Source organism: Trypanosoma brucei (assembly GCF_000002445.2).
Source record: "Trypanosoma brucei brucei TREU927 chromosome 11 chr11_scaffold01 genomic scaffold, whole genome shotgun sequence".
NCBI lineage: Eukaryota > Euglenozoa > Kinetoplastea > Trypanosomatida > Trypanosomatidae > Trypanosoma > Trypanosoma brucei.
In genome coordinates, this window is record NT_165288.1 from 2918327 (window position 1) to 2938427 (window position 20101).

The window sequence follows — 20101 nt, forward strand, 5'->3', positions numbered from 1 at the left end:
AGCTATACAATGACCGATATAGTGGACCTGGAACTTAGGGTGTTGGAGGAGAGTGACTTGTCCAGTCACTTGGAGCTGTTGGGGCATCTGACTGAGGCACCACCGTTGAGCGGGGTCGAACTCGCGAACATCGCGGACATGCGGAGGAGAGCTGGAATTGTAACTAAAGTGTTCTGTCACCAACCAACTGGAGGGATTGTGGGGTCAGCATCTCTAATGATTCAACCGAAATTCACTCGTGGCGGTAGGGCTGTAGGACACATTGAAGATGTCGTTGTAGACCCCTCGTACAGAGGGGCTGGACTTGGCAAAGCACTTATCATGGACCTTTGCGAAATATCTAGGTCGAAAGGTTGCTACAAAGTGATACTCGACAGTTCTGAAAAGTCGCTTCCGTTCTACGAAAAGTTGGGGTTTCGAGCACATGAGAGACAAATGAGGCTGGATTTGTAGTTTTTTTTGTCTGCATTTTCGATTTAACATGAGTATTCACTTATCTACTTTCAGCAAAGTGGTGGGGGTTACTGATGAAACGTAATGGGGAGAGACTGAGGTTATAGAGCGGCAAGTCAACATTGCATCCTGCCTTCGCATGTGTGCTCGTTCTATTATATCTGTGCTTGTGCGCTGTTTCTATTCTTCTGCTTTCTCACTCTTTACCATCAGTGTGTTTACGTAGGATATCAACATTTTCATGCACCGGGGGAGCCAACTTGACGTAGATCGGTACAGTGTTGTAAAGCACCTTGGAAGTGGGGGATTTGGTGATGCATTCCTTGTAAAGGATGCTAACGATGGCATGGAGTATGTGCTGAAGTGTTCAAAAACTGTTGGCAGTAATGACACACTGTTGTCCGAGGCACAGAATCTCTTGCTCACAACATGTGACCATGTTGTGCACTGTTTTGGTGTTTGGTTGGAACCTATGGGTAACAGGTGCTGTATGCTACTTGAATACTGTGATGGGGGGGACTTGGAGGATTACCTAAGTTACTCCTTTCCCCTGACAGAATCGGAGCTTGTTTCAATATTTGCGCAGCTGCTATTGGGTCTGGATCACATCCATCTTAAGCATCTTATACATAGGGATATCAAATTGCAGAACTTGATGCTACACCGTTCTACGGGAGTTGTGAAGATTGGTGATTTCGGCATGAGCAAAGCTCTTCGCTTTACGGACGAGGTCTCTTCCACAAGGCTTGGCACCCCTCTTTACACTTCACCAGAGGTTCTAAAAGGCCTTGGATATACAAGAAAAACAGATGTATGGAGCATGGGTGTGGCGTTCTACCGTTTGATGACCAACAGACTTCCGTTCCCAGCTTCCAATGTGGAGGAGATGTATGAAAGCTATAGGACCACCCGGCCCGTGCACCCTTGCCGAGTGCACAACGAATATTCCGAACCGCTTGGTGATTTGGTAATGAAGATGCTGACTAAGAGTAGAAGGAAACGGCCGAATGCGCGTGAGCTGCTTGCTCTTCCACTGTTTACGGAAACACTTAGTGCGCGTCCATGGCATCCGCCCCATCTTCGCGGATCAAACTACTTGTTTTCGTGTCGTCCAATGACCAACATCAATATCCGGAGTCTTCCTTCCTTGGCTGCTGAGCGGGTTGGCGAGGTTTCGTATGGTGATCAGGTTCTTGTAAGTGAAGAAGAGGTGAGCAGTGAGGGTATGATGTGGTACAGGGTTCTTTATCCCCTGGAAGGATACTGCATTACAACTACAGATGGTCATCAGTTATTTCAGCGGGTTAGTGACCCTGCGCGTTTTCCCCCGATTTCGTCCCTAGAGTGATATTTATCCTCTTGCTTCATTTTCTGGTGATATAGTGATGGTACATTCAATGTATTATCCCTCATGTTATTTTTTAAAACTTCCTTTCCTCAACTATTTGTTTTACATCTCTAAGTAAATTGTTGGTTTATTTTGTTCTTCTTAGCTTTCATTGAACTTGTTATTATTTTATCCTGGAGAGTTGACACAGTTCTGTTGGTAACAATATTTCGTTGTAGTGTCTCTTCACTAGCGGCTGCGACATGCTTTCTTCTCCCCACCTGTTCTGTGGTCAGGGAAGAGACTGTATGAATCGGGTCGAGAAGACATTCGGCGGAAATAGTTTTTTTTTCTTTTTAAAGCTCTGCTTTTTATCGCAGGCGCAGTGCTTCCGATCTTCTTGTTAGAGAAAGGATCCGGGCTCGACAGTCGCGTTGCATCACCACCAGCGATGTCCTTCTTATCTCTGCTCGTTAATCCTTTCTACCCCTCACCTTAACAAATACATGGCTCTCTTTTTTTCCTTTTAGGCGCAAAGTTTTGGAAATGCGTTGTGTGAGACGATCTGTTTTGGGCTCACGCGGCTTGAAGCGGCCCATGTTTAATTACACCCGTATTTTTAGCATGGGGATCACACAGCACACATTTACTGGTGCTCTGCTGGAGGACTTAAGGGCCGGGGGGTGCTGCGGGGATCAAACAGAAGACAACCCTGGGAGCTCCCTTCGACATGGGGAGCTCGACCACTTTGAAAGTCCGGAAGCCGAGGCTGCGCACGTTGAGAAGGTGAATACCGTAGTTGATGATTTATTTTCCCGGATGCCCTTGCCCGAAGATCCAATGGGGGCTGCGTTGGCCCCAACCAAAGAAGAAATGGAGGAAAAGGCCGAATGGGATGTGTTAAAGGAGGTTGTGCGTGAGCGATACCAACGCAAGATTGCACTCAAAGAGGCTGAGAGAGTCAGGATTGATAAGGCGATGCAGCATTACCGAGTGGATAAGGATATTGAGGGGGGAGTCTCAGGTGTAACTGGTGCCACCGGCGATTCTGAAAAAATTCGAAAGAAAATTGAGCGGATGAAACAGGAAATCGTTGAACTTGAGCGGCGCCTTGAAGCAGCGAACCACGATGATAATTTGTAGTGTCTGCGGAGGTGTGAGGCTTCTTTTTTTTTTTTTTTTGCCAGATAGTTGTTCTTTGCCTGTATTCACTGGTGCGTACCCTCATTTCTTATAGTGACCCCCCTGTGGTATGGCCGTTGTGCTGACGGTACCGCAAAACGAATTTGAAACGGCGTCACATAAAAGATACCGGGGACTGGGGTGTTGTTGAGGTCCGGTGTTGGCTTAAGAGGGATCCGACCAATGGCGTCCTCTTTTTTTTTTTTCTTTATTCATGGAGGAGATTACGTTCTGGTGTGCCGGTTGACGGTGTTTTGATGTGGTGCTGTAGGTGGCGCACAGCGCTGCGTAGTTAGCGTTCGGTGGGTTGTAAGTAGTCCATGGATAAACTGTTGCGGTGTAGCATTGGGAAATGGAGGGCCTAAGCAGATGGCACCCTCTAGGACTCATTAGTCCGTGGCCTTAACCGCTCTTCTTGCTCTCGTAAACTCTTTGGCTGTTTTTCTTTCTGCATGTTTACCCCGGATAATCTCAACGGGGAAATCAGTGCCTGGCGTACCGTCCCTTTACCGTATTTGTTTGTAGGTATTTAACCTTGTGGTTGTTTCTGTAGGACGATGTTCCACAGGGCATTCGTCAGTTCAAGTGATTTAACGGGCTGTACGATAGCGCTTTCAAGCGTTTGCACGCAGAAGAGGTACTGGGCTAAGCCCAAAAAAAGACCGAAAGTCGGTCAAGGTTTTCACGAGAAGGCTCAGAAGTGGCGCGAAGAATATCTTCTTGATAGGCATCGTGCCCTTGCCGACAGTCTTCGCGCTTATGTAGAGTTTAGTACCTCTAAGCGCGTGGAACCTTGGGATGCGCGCTTTAAACCATTTGACCGTATCGAGAAGGATGGTGTTTATGTGCTTATGCGTTACATGATGGAGGAGAAACTGCAGCTGTGCAACTACCATCATCGCCCCGTCAAGCGTTTGTTTTGTAACATTGGACTCATGGGACCCCAGATAACGACGAAGGCCCGCTGGAAACCGTATCGCTTTGCAACTAACCCTGCCGGCACCTCGAAGGCCGAGCGAATGTATCAGAGAGACAAGACTGTGTACACACATGGGCACAACGATTAAGAAAGAAAGGGTGTCGCTGACGCAACCTTCAGTTGCGTGGTACTGATGATGGTTTAATGCTGTTGAACTAATTTATCACCTTAGTGACTCATGTTTGGTTGCTGTAAACTAATAAGTGAGTTTGTGTTGCATATGCCCCACCCTCCCCTATAGCTTTTATCTCGCTCGTTAGATGGGTGGGCCACCAAGGAAGAGAGAGCGTGAAGGGGAAGCTCTTAAGCCAAAGTCTAAAGAGGAACAATTGCCTATAAAAAACGAATGCACCTTGGACAGGCGCGAGGGAAAGCAAATTGTCGCTGAGAAATGGAGTGAGGTGGTTGTTGACGACAATGAAAGTCAGGAACGCTCAAACGAAAGTGTATCCGAATCTCAGGTGTATGACACTGAGGAGGAGCTACTGGCGGCAGGTGAGGACCTGAGCGGCGATGCTCTAAAAGATTTCCTGCGTAAGAACTTCGTCGACTTCATCGATGAGAAGGTGGCCCGTGTCGGTGATCTGGATCTAATGAATTGATGAAAGACCTTTTCCTCCTTTCTCCACTCGTCTTTACTCCTCCCTGACGAGGGCGAGAATGCCACGCAGCTGTGGATGTTAGCAAGATGCAACGCTTGGGGTCGGGAAGAGGTGCCAGCTCTCGGAGTCTCTTCCGTGTGTTTTGTCTTTACCTCACAATACGGATGAAAAGTGGTTGCAGTGGCTGCTTCGATATGTTTCTTGCCCTGTCTTTTTTCTTTGTGCTACTATTCCCATCTATTTCCTTTTTCATACACTATTTGTGGCGATTTGAAACCCCAGCTGGTGAGCCCGCTTCTTGGTAGACGAAACCCTGATCACGTGTTTGTGTTTGTGTGTGTGTGTTTGAGACTTCCCCGCGCTCCCTTGGGATCATCCACCTTTACAGAGACATACTTTTTACTTTCGCGTTTCCTTATGCAAGTAGTTATTGGAGCATGTCAGCTACGAGTTTTCATTTCGCAGCGTCAGGGAAAAGCATTCATCATCTGGATGCCGTTGGTGACGTTAGATACTGCAGTGAGCAAGGGATCGTGTCCGATATCCTGAATAATATCGGGAGCGGCACTCTGGTCTTTGCTATAGTAGATAATCGCGGGGATGGAGAGGAGCTACTGAGGATGCTGTTTACGAGTTTTGCGGATACGTGGGGGAGTCCGCTTGGCGCCTGGACGCAGTTTGGTGTATCATTTATTGATGAAGCTTCGTGCGAGTTGCTTCAGTACCAGTGTGATCGCCATTCCGATATTGTAAGTATCATTGAAGATGAAGGCGCTCAGTACCGATGTTGTTCAGTAACCGCCTCCGTGGTAGAACCCACGAGTGATTCCTTCGATTTTTTGAGAGTCACTCTGACCCTGGTGATTTGGAGTGAGAGAAGTGGTGACAAAGATTTTCTCCGAACAGCAGAAATGGTGACAACAGCGCAAGGGATAAAGCTGGGGTCTATCTTCTTTTACTTTGCTTCTGAAGATATTTCGTTTGTGGACCGATGTTTGTCCATGGCCAACAAACTTCGGGATGTTTGTCTCACTCGCACCCTTGGGTCTAACAAAAAAAGAGACTTTGATACACTTTTGAAACAGGTGAGGGGATGGTCACTCTTCACAAACGAGTTCTATCGTATGGGTCCGCAGTTGGAGGGTCCGTATTTAATCAATCTCAATCCCCGTTTGGTTGTCGGAGAGAAGCTTGCCCACCTTGTGTCGCGTGGTGTTAGTTGGATTGTGGCGGATGGGTCTAGTGCGAGTTACAGCGATATTGTTGTACTTCCATTGGGTTGTGGTAGCGATGGGAAAAATCCTGGAAATGTGTTCTCACCTCACTGCAGTCTTAGTTACGAAGGGGAAACTGTGTTTATCCGCCCAGAGTGCGGTATGACGTACGTTAACGGAAAATTTTTATCATGCGAGACAGAGTTACAGCATGACGATCGTATTTTGCTGGGGAGTGGAATGGCCTTTCGCTTCGTCTTGGTAACTGCAAAGGAGCAGCAAGAACAATCGCCAAGAGTCGTTGATTGGGAATCTACTTTCAAAGAGTTCGAGATGGCGGCAGTGAACGTTACCAAGGAGGCCGAGCTACGCCAGCTCAATGATGAGGTTGCAGACTTACGCGAGGAGTGCGACCAACTTCGGCTTCAGCTCCAACAGGGAAGCCAAAGGAGTAACAAGGCGTGGTTGGTTCTCAGTAATCCTTCGGACACCCACGCAGGGCCTTGTGTTTGGGACTTGTGTTGGATGGTTGACGGTGATTCTGTAACCCTTGGGCCAGGGGGTGACATCTCTCCCCATTTAACCGAATCTGCTGCAATTTTACGAACGGCGGAGGGCTTCGTATGCCGTTCGGACTCTGGGGACACGGAGCTGGCTCATCTACAGCCATTTACTATAGGAGGAGGCGTATTTTCATTATGCCTACAGAGTGCTCTGGTGAACGCGAAGAGCAGCGCGGCACAGAGCGGCTCGAGTTCCGAGCTGGCTAGGTTGGAGCGCGAGCGAGGGGATGATGTAAACGAAGTTAAGAGAACTCTTTATACGCTGCAGTGGACAATCGCTCATTTGTTGGACTTCGCTTTTCCAAAAGGAAAGGGGGCTGCCGACGACTTGAATGATGTTGCAGATCCGCCAATCAGGGCGCTGGTAACAGACTACAGCATATACACAGATGGCGAGTTTACGCTGCAGGGGCTGGCAGCGCAGGCAAGGACCATGATTGAAGCGATACAAATGTCTATGTCCAGAATGGCAGGGGAAATCAGTGGCGTCCTTACGCCGGTGAAACGTGCTGGTGGTGACGTTCGACTCCCCGAGACTCTGAGAGAAGGAACCCTTGGACGAGTTAAGAGGGAAAAATATCTTTCGTGTGAGACAAACGAAAAAGTGGCAAATTCAGCACGGAGAGCACTAACCGATCTTAATTCGAGGTCAAAGAGACCCCACAAGTCTACCATTTCTCAACTAAGTGAAGAGGAGTTACATGCACGTACGCTTGACCACCTTAGCGCCCAGGTGATGATTTTAAAAGCCAAGTGTTTCGTTGCTGCTCCCTTAGTTGTGAGGCAGATGAGCGTAGCCCTGCAAGTTCTTTCCTATGCCTGTGATTCTAAAATACAATTGAAACGGTACATCAGGGAGCTGGACTTGATATTGGAGAAGGACCCAAACGTGGTGGAGCTCAATGAGTGCAAGAAGCGGAACATCGCACTCGCTCTCGTTGACGTGCTTGTCTCTTTGAATTATGTAATGAGAAACTGTCACTTTACTCTTGCTGATAGGGAAACCGTGGATAGCCGACTGAAGCAATGGACATCCATTGCCGACATTTGTATTCCCGTTATCAGCAATGCCGAATCGTGGAGGCACAAGCCAAACATGGATCCAAGTCTCATGGCTCGGCAACGGCGTGCGCCTGCTGCTGTACACAATACTGCCCTTGCAAGTGCTGCCACTGTAAACGCTACTACCACCATTTTGAACACGCGGAGGACGCGTTTGCAGCCGACCACACCGCGTGAGGTGGGGCAGACGCTGCGCAGTGCGCCGCCGGGTGGACAGGAGCATGTTGCGGCTTCGTACACAGTGCATCAAAGACGGCAGATGCTGAGCGGCACACCGGCTTCAACGTTAAGAAAGGCCCCAGCCGCCGACTCAGTTAATCGGGGAGTGAGCAAGTCATCGTTTCCCAAGCACATTCCTGTTTCCCCCCGGTTGGGCGCGCACGCTAAGGCATCTGGAAAGGTGACACCATTGCGACTCAACCTTGCCACGCCATACCAATGCGCAGTAAGCAGCCCAAGGATCAACTCGGCCGCAAGGTCCGTGCCGCCTGATGTATCTAATTTTAATTCCTCAAGAACAGCGACGATGGGACGGTCTGCGACCACTGGGACACCTCTCAAAGCAAGAAAGGCGTGAGGTGGCAATGTGATTTGTTTCGTTTTCTCTCACTGTCCCCCCTTTTCCCTAACCCCTTTTATCTATTTTTTTTTTGCCTGTGTGGGGATAACGAAGAAAACGACAGCAATAAAATCGCTTTGCTCCCTGCTTAGGTGTGTTCATGCTTTGTCGGTACGTTTTGTGGAAGAACTGAATGCAGAACTCCTCTCTTTTTTTTAAAACACTTTCATTATTCGCGCTGAAACCTGGTTGGCCACCTATGTTCCCAATCGTGCGCCGCAGTTGTGAGCAAGGTGCTCGCACACATCTTTCCTTGTTCATTTCCCCTCGTTGTAATCGATCTTTTTGGCATTCAATGTTACTTTTCTCGACACTTCAACGTTTGAGTACCACTCACGCTGCGTGACCAGACCCTCAGAGTGACGCGTTTGTGTTTCGCAACAGTCAGTTGACTGTGTGCGCGTATGCATTTGTATGTCCTTGGCAGCAGGGGCTCCACATAATTTAAGTCTTTGCCTTCGCAAGGCGTACCTTTTCTTTCCCTTTCGCCAAACACCTGTCAGGATGGAGTGATCTACAACGATTAGATACCCCAGGTTCCCGGATCGTTTCCGTACTGCTCTGTGTTTCAAAACTTGTCTTAGGAGGCGGAAGACCTATATGTTGCGGTGGAGTTTACTACGAAGAGATCAAGTAGTCACGCATTTATTTATAAAAATGCTATACATATATGCCTATATGTATGTATATCGGGATGGAAGGCAGGGTTAGCGACTTCTTGATGTAGGGGGTTTGGACCTTAGTGGAACTCGGTTTAACTTCCCGTGTTTGCTAATGGAAAACCCACCTGAAGGAAACGCTAAGATACTTATTGCCTTTTCATGTTTATGCGGACGCAGGGGGGTGGATTGAACGTTCAGTTTTCTGAAGTTGACGATCCAACTAGAGGGGATGGGGTGGGAATCTGCTTGTGGTTTGAACCTAGGTGTAAAATGTAGTGGCAGCCAACAACTTTCTCTTTGCTACCCTGGATAACAACGTTGAACATGTTCCGTTAATTACGTTTTTAGGTACTGTACAGTTTCGCCTTTCACGTGCAACCAGCTTTCCAGATGCAACTAAAATGTGGGGACGCTTGCATTAGATTCTGTTATTTTTTCTATTTTCCTATTTAAATTTCTTTCCTGGAATGCGCACCGAACCGCCCGCAATTCCGAACGTACACCACGTAGGATAGATGGAAAGGATGTCTCTCGCGGTGGTGAGACAGCTTGACGCTGACCACGAAAGGGGGGGAATCTGGTATCTTTCCGGACACCGGGACCATGTGCTTTCGATTGCTGCTAGCAGTCATGGTGTGTTCGCGACGTGCGACGCAAAAGGATTGGGTCTGTTATGGAAACACGATACTTCCCATTCTAACAGTGATCCCTCTCATGTCAGCAGGATATCTAGTGAGGGACCGGCTATCGTTGCGGCCTGTTTCCCTTCCAGCACGCGACTTTGTACGGCTCAAGGTAATGGACGGGTTGGCGTATGGGATATCGAAGCCTCCACGGAAGTGCAGTCACTTTCGCGTCTCCCCAGTCGTGGCAAGTCGGTAAATTGGCCGGTTATTAACGCACTTTCGGCGTGGGAGAGCGATCTTGTTGCCTACGGTGGCGATGATGGCTATTTGGTTCTTAGCAGTCTTGCGGTAAGGAATCCTGTTGTGTCAGTGAACCTGCGGGTTCCCATTACATCTGTTGCCGCAGCGGCCACTTCATTGCTTGTTGGTGATGTTCTTGGGAACATTCGTTGCTTTGATACGCGGACATTTAAAAGCCTCTATTGTTTTCAGGGACACCGTGGTGTCGTGACCTCTGTATCGGTGAAGGAAGATGCTTCCTTGGCGGTGTCGTACGGCATGGATGACTCCCTTGCTTTGTGGAATGCGCTGCCCTTTTCACTCACCACAGAGGACCGTTTGATTCACAGGGGAGAATTCCACCAAGGCGACACAAAGACTCTTTTACGCTGTGATTGGGCAACTAGCGGTGCAGCTCTAGTTCCCGTGAGCGATGGTCGTGTTGTGTATCTTAGTGCCCCGACGCTTGATGGTATCAGAACAATACTCCCTGGGCGTCACCGACGGGAGCCGGCACAGTGTGCCGCATTCATTGGGGATGGCTATGCTGTAAGCTCGGCTGAGACCGAGGTAATATTACAGCGAATTTAATAAAACCATTCTGTACCGGCCCTTCGTTCACTGTGAACTATATTGCTGTGCATGCATATTGACTTTAGGTCCTCTTGGTACCTTTCCCTCTGCTCTTCCTGTTCCCTTCTTATTTTTAGTCCCGACAGTGCAGGCACGCCATGAAGTTCGGAAAGCGGCTTATAGAGGAGGAGGTGGAGCAGTGGAAGGATTTCTATGTAAATTACAAACGGCTGAAAAAGTTCATACACAGTTCCCCGTTGACAGGAGTCGAGTTTAGCGAAGAACTGTTTCGAATTATAGGTGAGGAACTTGAACGCGCCGGGGGGCTGTTTAAAGAGCTTCTGGAAGAACTTCATCGGTGCCATGATGAGCTCCTTGAACAGGATCCTCAACTTCCCGCTGTGCCATCCAAGCTACCCTGGATGTTCAACAGGAAGCGTGTGCATCGTGAGAAACTAAACTCGCCAAGGGAGGGGCTCTCTATCGCCTTCGAGAGTTCAACTGAGAACTCAATGATGAATGAGATAGTGGTGGAACAGCGTGAGGGCTTTGTCTCCAAGTTTAAGAAATGTTTCTTGAAGCTCATTGGTGATTCGCAGAAGCAGGAAATTGAAGAGGATACACCAAGGGCTAGGTTTCTTGAGTGGCACTCGAGTGCGCACATGCTGCAACATTTTGCCGAGTTGAACCTGGAAGCAATACGTAAATCAGCGAAGAAGCTTCGAAAGTACCGTCGAAATGAGGGGGACTTCACCATCTCCATTGAAGCAGAGATTAGCCGTTCGCAGATTGGTAGATCACTTCCTCGCCTTCATGTTTTTATGACTGATGTTGATGCTGACTACGAGCGTAAGTTTGGAGAGGCTCTGGTCCAATTTAAAAACATTACCATAAACCAGACCTACCATGCGAAGTGGCGTTTTGTCTTTCTCTCGGCTGCTCTCTTCTGGATTCTGATGTTTTTCCCAATATTAGAGAGTCACCCGTCGGCACATAATTGTGTGGCACTGTTTGGTGTTATAATCTCGTTGTGGATAACGGAGGCTATTCCTTTCTTCTGCACTGCCATGCTCATTCCCATTATAGCCGTACCGCTTGGAATAATTACTGACCCGGCAACACATCGAGTCGCCAGCACAACTGTTGCATCCCGCATTATCCTTAGCAGAATGATGGATCACGTTCAGATACTTGTGCTTGGCGGTCTAACTATTGGAAAGGCACTGGGCCGCACACACTTGGAGGTTTACGCCGCCGGCGCACTTTACCGTCTCACTGCTCACCGTCCTTCGATGTATTTGCTGGGTGTAATGCTGTGTAGCAGCGTCTTGTGTGCATTCGTATCTAATATCGCCGCTCCTCTTTTGGTTCTTGGTGTGATACGACCAACGCTGTGGGAATTTCCAGAAGATACGGAGGCCCCGCATGCCATCTTACTTGGTTTAGCTTTCGCCTGCGACATTGGTGGGATGCTGTCGCCCATAGCCTCGCCTCAAAATGCTGTAGCGCTGTCCGTGCTAAGTTTCCATGATGTGTCCTTTTTGTCGTGGGTCACCGTTGCGCTCCCTCTCGTGTTGGTTGGTGTGGTTGCATCGTGGGCTATCATTTTGCTCGTGTGGAAACCCTTCAAGAACGTGTCGAGCATTCCTCTGCAAGTGGTTAACACAGAGGGGAACAAGGAAGTGAGACTTGCGGATCAAGTTGTTGTGGTAATGGTGTCACTCATTACTGTCGTACTGTGGGTGCTGCCGCCTAATTTGCTGTTTGGAGACACTGGTGTGGTTGCCTTAATACCCATCGTAGTTTTTTTTGGGATTGGTATATTGGCTAAGGAGGATTTTAACACACTCTCATGGCATCTCATGTTTCTGTTGGCTGGAGGAAACATGCTTGGCCTTTGCGCAAGGGATTCGAAGATGCTAGACATCATTGCCGACAGTTTGCACGACACGCTGGTATCACAGCCACCGTACACAACACTAGTGTCTCTGATTCTTGTGGTAGGGGTCGTGACGACATTCGTTTCTCATACCGTGGCAGCTATGATACTTCTCCCGATGATTCTTAAGATTGGCTTGGTGCTACCCAAGGAGGAGGGAGTTTTTGCGGTGTCTCCTTTCACCCTTGTGTTTCTTAGTGCACTCATGTGTTCTGGTGCCATGGCATTTCCCATCAGCTCCTTTCCCAATGTCAACTCGCTGCTTGCGGAGGACTCGCGCGGCCGCCCGTATCTCAAAGCGAAAGACTTCCTCTTCTGTGGAACCATCATTACATTCTTGCTGTTCATCTGTTTTGTCACATGGATGGTTCCATTTACATATGTTGTGTTTGAAGGCAAACCGTAGCTGTGGTCGTGGTGGTTTATTGGGGTATTGTTTGGTTGCCAGTTGTCTTGTTCCGTTCGCATCGACAGAAGGGTACAGGAGCTGGACTGCGGTTTCGTCGTGCTGTCATTATTGTTATTATCTCTACGTCCTCCGTGCTTTTTGTGCCGTTTTCGTTTTCGTTGCCTTTTTTTTTTACATATATCGAGAAACCTAATCTTTCAACTTCCCAGTTTTGGCAGAGGGATGTCTCCTTCCAGGTAGCGCCCAGTGCCGCAGTCAGGGGGGGGGGACGGGGAGAGAAGTCTGGTGGATATTGGTCATGGTATGCACAGGGAGGCAGGGCAAGAGGTCGAAACGTTAAATACCATATGAGCGCTTGTGCGTAGCGTGTGTGGGTTTAGGAAGGTATGTGATGGGAACAGGAAAATGAAACTGCGGGAAATCGGCAAGTATATGGCGGATGCCAACACTTTCCACTGGGGTGGACGATGTACATGCTCATGCTGACGCAAGTTCATGGTTCTTACGTGTGCGTTTATGTTTTTCGTGGTGAATAAGAGGTTGTTTTCGCTTCGTTACAGAGCGGTAGAGAAAGGGAGTGGGGTTGGCGCAATGGTAGGGAGGGTGGGGGAGGAACGGTCACAGTGCAGTCCATGCCCTGAGCTTATTCGTATCGTGTTGCTAATCACTACCGCATTCCCCTTTTTGTGTACTTTGTCGCGCGGTTCAGGTATTATTTATTGGTAGGCACACTTGCTCCATTACGTTTTACCCTCGTTGGTTTTTGTTATTTCTCAACCACAAAGATTTTGCGGTGCGGAGAGAAACCGAAAGCAAGTCTCGTATTGTCTCCACTTGTACCTTGTATACCTCCACCCTGTGGCATCATCCTCCGCTTTCTTTCCACTTATTTTCCTGCTTTCGTACAAGGTTTTTGTTGCGCTTGCCCGTCCACCCACCTTTCCACCGTGTTCTTGCCTCAAGTGTTTTTTTTCTGGAATCATAACGTTATTGTCGCTATCACGTGCTATTCGGCCGCTTTGATTCTTTCTACTGCGGCTCCCCTCTCGTTCCAGTGGTTTCACGTCTAGCAGACCCTTTCTAGGATTCGGTGCTTTGAGTGTAGAAGGCCAACGTCGGGGGGCAAAAGGGCGGTGGGTTGTGTTGAGCGCTGCCACCGTCTACATGAACCTAGAGCTGTATGTAACACTCGCTGATTTGTCGAGGCTGCCGCGTGGAGAGCCTCACGATGTTAAGACGCTTATATGCCGTGCGGACACGGTACGGGCTCCAAGGCCTAGGGAACTTCTTTCCGGGCGTGTGTTTGACATTAGTGGGCAGCTGCTTGATACAGAGTACAAGGGGATGCCAGGCGAGACGTGCGTGCACGTTTTTTTCTACGATGAGTGGGCCTCCGCTGCTTCTTTCATCGAAAGGGATGATATTGTAATTCTTAAGGGATTTACTGTGTACGACACCCCACGCGTTGGAGACCATGATGTCGAGTTCCCATTTTTTGTTACACCGATTCCTCATATGGCCGCGTTGCGTGCCTTGCAGAAGGGGCACAAAGATGACATCATGGAGGTGACGGTGACGGCCGATGCGCTGGAGACGCCGAACATTCGTGTCATGCCTAAAAGGCTCTGGGGCTCGTACATCGCTAACGACATGCAGTGTCCACGCACAAACAACGACTGAAAATTCCTCTAATTGACTCCCTTTCCGCGGAAGTACCCGGCGGAAAGGCGGGAAATTAGCTAAGCTACAAAGGGTGTGTTTAGATCGTAAAGTGTTGACAGCTACCGACACTGCGGACCGCACGCCCCCGCCTTTGTCTGAGAGGAAGGAAGCCCGTCTTTCCCTTTTTTGGAATTACAAGCTGACGGAGTCACTATGTAATTTGCATTTGTATTGTCCTTTCAGTGGTTTCTTCTCTATGTTTGTATATGGTTTCTGGGCGACTATTGCACCGCTTCTTGTATTCAATTTTGCCACGAATGATTATGTAGAAGACTTTGCTCTTTTCCTATGTCGGTGAAGGTTTGGGTAAAATGCAGTGGGATGACAGACGACGAGGCACTTGGAATCCAAGTTCTGTCGGATGGGACGGCATTGGACGTCGTTGAGGCCTGCAAAGGGGTGTTCCGGTGGCCGAAGTTATCTACCGCAGCGTTGTGCACTGAAGGCGGTGAGATCGTTCCACCTTCCTCGGCAGCGGCATCCCTCACAAATCTCACACTCCAAATCGTTCAGTTTCCGCCGCTGGCGTCGGTTCTGAAGCGCAATGCGTCCCATAGACCGCTCTCAACTGGTCACAGAAAGGACCAAGTGCCAACGACTAGTACACCCTCCATCCTTTGTTTCCAAAATGTTACTATTCCCCGTCGTGGGAAAAGGAGGATGAACCCCAATGCTAAAAAACGAGAAGCAGTGGGTACCCCGACAAGGATTGCCCGACTATGGGATAGTTTGCCTGTGGCGGAGCTTGCATTTGTCAGTGGGAGCGACCCGCGCCCCGCGCAAGCACTTTGCGCCTGGAGCTGCCGGAGTACTATCTTTTGAGGCACCCCCGAGAGGGTATTTCCGCAGGAAATGGAGAAGAGTCCACTTACTGCTGTGCAAGCTCAACCATTGACGGGACGAAGGTACAACACGTGTCTGAAAATGTTACCTTGCCCCCTGACTGTGGACGTCAAGTGCCTCTGCGGTCGTGTCGGTTACCGTACGTATGCGTTGGTGTGAGAGAAGAGCCAAGTCCCAGCTTCAGAAGTACTGCCACCGACGCCTTAACTGTCTTTGAGCAGGCAATTCCTGAAGTGTTGAGTCCCGTGGAAGGGCCGTCGAAGGGGATGCCGTTGCTGGGGCCACCGGTCGGTGCCGGTGGCGGAGGTGCCTCGTGTGCGTGCAATAAAGATATTAAAGTGGCTAAAGTGGAAGCTGACATGAGGAATCAGGTTGCTGAATGCGGGCTCACAACTACGTTTCCCGTTCCGTGTATGGACCACATCAGTGGGTGGTGTTGTGTAATATAGCTCTGTTTTTTTTTGATATTTATTGTTTGCATCTTTCCTTTTTTGTTTTTTCATGCCGTGCCTTGTACTCTACATTCACTGTAATTATTTATTTTCAGTTCTCGGCCTACGGGGTGGCGCTTGCGGCCGCGGGGTAGTCAGATCTTCCTGGCTTTTATTTCATTGTTTTTCCTTTGAGGCGTACACAAATATGAAAAAAAGCAAACAAACAGACGGTCCGTGGAATGAAATCCTGCATCATCGCCACCACCGTTATTTTCCTCCTTCTCTTTTTACACTTCTCCCTCTTCCTTCAGTGTGACGCCTGTTTGCACAATGCGGTGAAAGCCCGTATTTACATCACTGTACGGCTGCACCTGTGACGGCTGTGCATGCTGGATTGTGGGGAGGGGGTAGTATTTTTTGATTAATCACACCAGCGTGCGGTGAAGCACTGGGTCGGCGTTTTCTGTTCGTCGGTCCGACTTATGTGTGTTTCCTCGTTCTCTCCGCAACTTCTTAATTTATACTTGTTGGATCTGTTGCCTCTTGCTGGACGAGCTCTCGCCGTTTTTTTTGTTTTGCACAAATTCGACGTGCAAGCATCCTTCACCGGGGGAGCGGATGGGTATGGTTGTGCACAGGGTCACTGGTGGTGCCATCATACCGTTTCGGTATTGCGCAGTTTCTTGTTATATAAGCACGCTCTGTTGCAGGCGCTCAAGCACTTACTTAGTGGCGTGGATTTTCTTTTTCCTGTGCGTTTGTCCTGTTGCTATTCAAGTAGAAGGTTTCGGCTAGGAAAAAAAAAAGGCCACTGGCTCCAATGGAACTTGAGGTGAGTGAGGAGTCACGCATCCGCAGTAGCATTGTTGAGGCAATGGTACAAAACTACCCGCTGATGTCGTGCACACAAGAGGTGAACGTCAAGGTTGCCACCGCTTCAGATGCTGCGCTTTCGTGCGCGACGCGCCTCGGCGACTCTCTCACGAAGTTGCAGGCGCTTAGTCAGGCCATGAGCCGCGTAGGGCAATTATGGCGCAAGGAGAGGCAAGTGGCCCTGGGCACTGTGGAGCAGCACCAAAAGTTGTTAGCTTTCTTGGAGGCCCCTTCAGTTTTACAGGAGTGCATTCGGAATGAGATGTATCACGAAGCACTGGTGGTGTTGGAGCACGTTAGGCGGTCTTCTCAGCCCATCGAAAATGTGGAGTTCCTTCACTGCGTTGAGGCTGAAGTGCTCATCGCGCTCCAACAGGCCTTAGAGGAGCAAATTCTTCCTCGACTAGCGGAGCAGTTGACAGTTGCCTCCGCACTAAAGTTGACCACTTTTCTCCGGAGGCTCGGTGTGGAAGAGACGTACATCCGGCAACTGTTCTTGCTAAAAAGGGGAGAGTACATCGACGGTCACATGCACGAAGCTGAGCGTAGCGGTGCCCCGTACTCGCGTATATTTCGCTATCTAACAACATTCAAGGTCCACGTTGCTGAGGTGGTCCTTCAGTATACTGCCTGCTTCTCTGGCGAGGTAGATGGAGGCTCATGTAGTGAGTTGGTCGGGTGGTGCCACGCGAGGTCTTTTGTGTTCCTCGAGCGCCTCCGCGCCTGTCTGGAGAGGATTGCCAACGGCTCCGAGCTTGCATCTGTTATTGAGCAGTACAATAACTGCGCGAGTGCTGCAGCGCTGGTGCACATGGACATGTTTGGCCTCATTAGCGAGGCAGTTTCGAGCCGAGTGAAGTCTCTTTTCGCCGAGCAGCTTTCCCTTGCCACACAGTCCTACTCCGCATCCATGGCAACGTTCTCTTGGCGGCCTCCAACAGACGCCCAGCGACAAGCGTTGCAGATAAATAGTGAGGTGGAAGTGGTGCCGGGTATCACGTCGTCACCACCTGTGGTCCTTTTGCAGTGGCTGCCACTTGCATATGCACTGAATGGGATACTGACTGCGTTCAATTCGATTCGTAAATGTGTTGTGCCTGGCGTAGAGTCTTTTTGTGTCGCAAAGGTGGAGGAGTTAATGCAGATTATAGCGAGGGACTTGTCACGTGACAGAGACATCCTTATGGCAGTGGAGGGAGCTGAGAAGCATGCATATTTACTTTTTGTCCATGCGTTTGTGCACGAATTTTATACACACGTCCTGGTCTGTGTCCGAGAGCTTCTGGGTGACGAGGCGCAGCAGCAGTTGGCCATGACTATGCAATATAGCGTGGAGGGCCTGCGTGGTTTGCTTTCCCATGAAAATAAACCGTCACGAGATGCGACCCGGCACGTACCTCATTGCTGTCCGTCCCCGGACATCACTCTCTCGCAGAATGCACCCCCAATCAACGATGTTGGTGTCGCTCACGGTAGCGAGCAGTTCCTTGAAACGAGGGAGAAACATTCGTGAACGGTCGGTTGAATGCGTGTGCGCACACCCGGAGGGGGCTTGTTGATTTGATATTTCCTTCTTTCCCTTTATCTGTGTGGTATTCTTTGCCGTTGAAGGCGTCTGACCGTCCCTTTGGCAAGGGAGCACAGACGTTGGCGGGCCGTGAGTCCACATAACCACACGTATACAAGCATGCAATTCTATACACTTCTCCTTTCGTAAAAGGCATACTAGCCTTAAGGGAATTCTCTCCTTTAGTCGCCTAAGGATCAACAGTTACAAGCAGCAATCAGTCGAAAAACAGAATATATATATTTATAACAGAAGATGAAGACTAAGTTCTATACATATAAGAACAAACCCAGTAGTTATGCCCAGGTGAGCACTATTCTCACCATGTCGCATGAGGTTGTGGATCGTGTTTCTGTGGAGCGTGCTGAAGATGGGCAGTTCGCGTACTACATGGCAAAATGTGAGTACAACGCCGTAAAAAACCGTATATCTGGGCGTTTGCCGCCAATTGTCCCGCTCGTATACGATTTTGACGAAGATGACCTCAGTAACTACTGCAGCAGTACCGCCGACAGTAGATCTGCCACTCTAAGGAGGGGAGAAGACATGGATTTGGACTGCACGGAAATCGATGGGGAACTTCTTAAACTTTCTGCGGCGCACCGCGAGCGGGATATTGAATCGAGGGGCATGCGTAAAATGAAGCCGTCCCCACTTGAGCTTATTCTGCATCGTGAGACACTCGCTCGGGGAGACATTAACCACGTTGAATCTTTGTTCTTTCGCCGCATGGTTGCACCTTTTCGAGACAACCCGATGTTCAAAGTGCTTGACTTCTTTCGACAGGAGCAACTGGGTCGAAAGCAGGTTGAGGACGAGTGGGCGAGTGAGTCGATGCCCTTTCTTGAGATGTGCAGAATGGAACAAACGGATTACATGGAGGACTTCTTAATCCGTGCGATTAGGGGGAAAAATAAGTACAGGGGTCCATCTGCTGGAGAGAGCATGACATTCGAAAAGGTTCCGTTGGATGTTCGTTTGTATGCTCCACTAAAGCACCGATGCGACATTATACGAAGTGAAACAGAATCGGAGCAGGAAATAGCTTTCTATTACCTGATGTTGGGTCAGGCCGCGCAGCGTGACCTTGTTGAGAAGAACGTTATCTGCCGTAACCCGACATCAGGTCTTATGGACTCAGTTCAACATCCCATCGACGTATCTAATTACGAGGCTGTGGATCTTGCCTTCAGCGCGGAGTGCCGGTATCTCCAACAGCGTGAGGAAACAGGTCGTATGGAGGTTATAAACTTGGAGTTTGACGAAAAGGAAGCGATACTTGCCGCAGAAGAGGAGAAAAAGGCTAGGGCCATCTCAGAGCGCAGAAACAGAAGGTGACCTGTGAACCCACTAATTTTTCCCCTCCACGAAAGAAAGCTAGAACAAAAAAAAGTAGCCTCGGTTTTGGAGTCAAGCATGTGTAAGCAAATGTACAAATTGGCATGTCTCGTCACTTGTGTGAGTTGCTTGGTGAAGGCCGTCGCGTGGAACGTGGAGGCATATGTATTGCGGGGCCTGATCTGGATATCCTTGCCATTGCAATTCTTTTCCACAGCCAAAGCGTGAGAGCGTGCTTCCATCACTGTCTCTGTATCCCTTTTTTTTTTCCTGAATCTCTTCCTTGCACGTAGAAGCGGTGGCCCTCTCGGCTTTTGCATGTATATATGAGTCTTATGTGCGTCGGAATTTATGTGTGCGTATCCGTTTGTATGTTTGATTACAATCAGCCTTGATGTTTTTTTTTTTAAATTATGTTAGGCGTGTTTGTTTGACTTTTCCTCCACTAGTTTTCTTTTTTTTTTGCTTGTGTGCCTCTTTGACAATGTGCAACAACGCTGTTGTGGCCACTCGCACACTTCATATGCAATCTGTTGGTTCTACAGGGTTTGTTTTCTTCGTGCCGTTTTCCAAGTTTCAACCGACTGTCACCACTCCTCCCGACGACGCCGTATTCTTTTTTGTCCCCTTGTGCCTCTTACGGCACATATTACCCATATACCTGTGCCAAGTAAATTTGCTGTTCCCGTTGGGCAAACAGCTCAAACAAGACTGAAAAAAGGGCCGGAGGCGCTGGATTAGTCACAAAGGTTCAAGGGAGCTTCGAAAGAGAGAGAGAGAGCGTAAGGACAAAGGAAGATTGAAAGCTTTAAAAAACACAATAGAAGTGAAGTGG

At 49.1% G+C, this 20101-nt stretch overlaps 12 protein-coding genes across 12 annotated transcripts; all 12 read left to right on the plus strand.

Moving 5' to 3' along the window:
• Positions 1 to 9: 9 nt before the first annotated feature.
• Positions 10 to 453, plus strand: Tb11.01.2886 (N-acetyltransferase, putative; the record flags this gene model as incomplete). Its single annotated transcript, XM_824082.1, has 1 exon — positions 10 to 453. The coding sequence occupies one exon, from the start codon at positions 10 to 12 to the stop codon at positions 451 to 453; it is 444 nt and encodes a 147-aa protein (XP_829175.1).
• Positions 454 to 694: 241 nt separating this feature from the next.
• On the plus strand, positions 695 to 1801 carry Tb11.01.2900 (protein kinase, putative; the record flags this gene model as incomplete). The annotated part of the gene is made up of 1 exon (XM_824083.1): positions 695 to 1801. One exon carries the CDS (start codon positions 695 to 697, stop codon positions 1799 to 1801), a length of 1107 nt encoding a protein of 368 aa, XP_829176.1.
• A 525-nt stretch (positions 1802 to 2326) lies between these two features.
• Positions 2327 to 2923, plus strand: Tb11.01.2910 (hypothetical protein, conserved; the record flags this gene model as incomplete). The annotated part of the gene is made up of 1 exon (XM_824084.1): positions 2327 to 2923. The coding sequence occupies one exon, from the start codon at positions 2327 to 2329 to the stop codon at positions 2921 to 2923; it is 597 nt and encodes a 198-aa protein (XP_829177.1).
• A 596-nt stretch (positions 2924 to 3519) lies between these two features.
• Positions 3520 to 4029, plus strand: Tb11.01.2920 (hypothetical protein, conserved; the record flags this gene model as incomplete). The annotated part of the gene is made up of 1 exon (XM_824085.1): positions 3520 to 4029. The coding sequence occupies one exon, from the start codon at positions 3520 to 3522 to the stop codon at positions 4027 to 4029; it is 510 nt and encodes a 169-aa protein (XP_829178.1).
• Positions 4030 to 4980: 951 nt separating this feature from the next.
• Tb11.01.2930 (hypothetical protein) lies at positions 4981 to 7959 on the plus strand (the record flags this gene model as incomplete). Its single annotated transcript, XM_824086.1, has 1 exon — positions 4981 to 7959. The coding sequence occupies one exon, from the start codon at positions 4981 to 4983 to the stop codon at positions 7957 to 7959; it is 2979 nt and encodes a 992-aa protein (XP_829179.1).
• Positions 7960 to 9178: 1219 nt separating this feature from the next.
• Tb11.01.2940 (hypothetical protein, conserved) lies at positions 9179 to 10159 on the plus strand (the record flags this gene model as incomplete). The annotated part of the gene is made up of 1 exon (XM_824087.1): positions 9179 to 10159. One exon carries the CDS (start codon positions 9179 to 9181, stop codon positions 10157 to 10159), a length of 981 nt encoding a protein of 326 aa, XP_829180.1.
• Positions 10160 to 10299: 140 nt separating this feature from the next.
• Tb11.01.2950 (sodium/sulphate symporter, putative) lies at positions 10300 to 12486 on the plus strand (the record flags this gene model as incomplete). The annotated part of the gene is made up of 1 exon (XM_824088.1): positions 10300 to 12486. The coding sequence occupies one exon, from the start codon at positions 10300 to 10302 to the stop codon at positions 12484 to 12486; it is 2187 nt and encodes a 728-aa protein (XP_829181.1).
• Positions 12487 to 13653: 1167 nt separating this feature from the next.
• Positions 13654 to 14169, plus strand: Tb11.01.2960 (hypothetical protein, conserved; the record flags this gene model as incomplete). Its single annotated transcript, XM_824089.1, has 1 exon — positions 13654 to 14169. The coding sequence occupies one exon, from the start codon at positions 13654 to 13656 to the stop codon at positions 14167 to 14169; it is 516 nt and encodes a 171-aa protein (XP_829182.1).
• A 330-nt stretch (positions 14170 to 14499) lies between these two features.
• Tb11.01.2970 (hypothetical protein, conserved) lies at positions 14500 to 15033 on the plus strand (the record flags this gene model as incomplete). Its single annotated transcript, XM_824090.1, has 1 exon — positions 14500 to 15033. The coding sequence occupies one exon, from the start codon at positions 14500 to 14502 to the stop codon at positions 15031 to 15033; it is 534 nt and encodes a 177-aa protein (XP_829183.1).
• A 287-nt stretch (positions 15034 to 15320) lies between these two features.
• Tb11.01.2980 (hypothetical protein, unlikely) lies at positions 15321 to 15503 on the plus strand (the record flags this gene model as incomplete). Its single annotated transcript, XM_824091.1, has 1 exon — positions 15321 to 15503. One exon carries the CDS (start codon positions 15321 to 15323, stop codon positions 15501 to 15503), a length of 183 nt encoding a protein of 60 aa, XP_829184.1.
• Positions 15504 to 16308: 805 nt separating this feature from the next.
• Tb11.01.2990 (oligomeric golgi complex component 8, putative) lies at positions 16309 to 17874 on the plus strand (the record flags this gene model as incomplete). The annotated part of the gene is made up of 1 exon (XM_824092.1): positions 16309 to 17874. The coding sequence occupies one exon, from the start codon at positions 16309 to 16311 to the stop codon at positions 17872 to 17874; it is 1566 nt and encodes a 521-aa protein (XP_829185.1).
• A 309-nt stretch (positions 17875 to 18183) lies between these two features.
• On the plus strand, positions 18184 to 19266 carry Tb11.01.3000 (hypothetical protein, conserved; the record flags this gene model as incomplete). The annotated part of the gene is made up of 1 exon (XM_824093.1): positions 18184 to 19266. One exon carries the CDS (start codon positions 18184 to 18186, stop codon positions 19264 to 19266), a length of 1083 nt encoding a protein of 360 aa, XP_829186.1.
• Between the last annotated feature and the right edge of the window lie 835 nt (positions 19267 to 20101).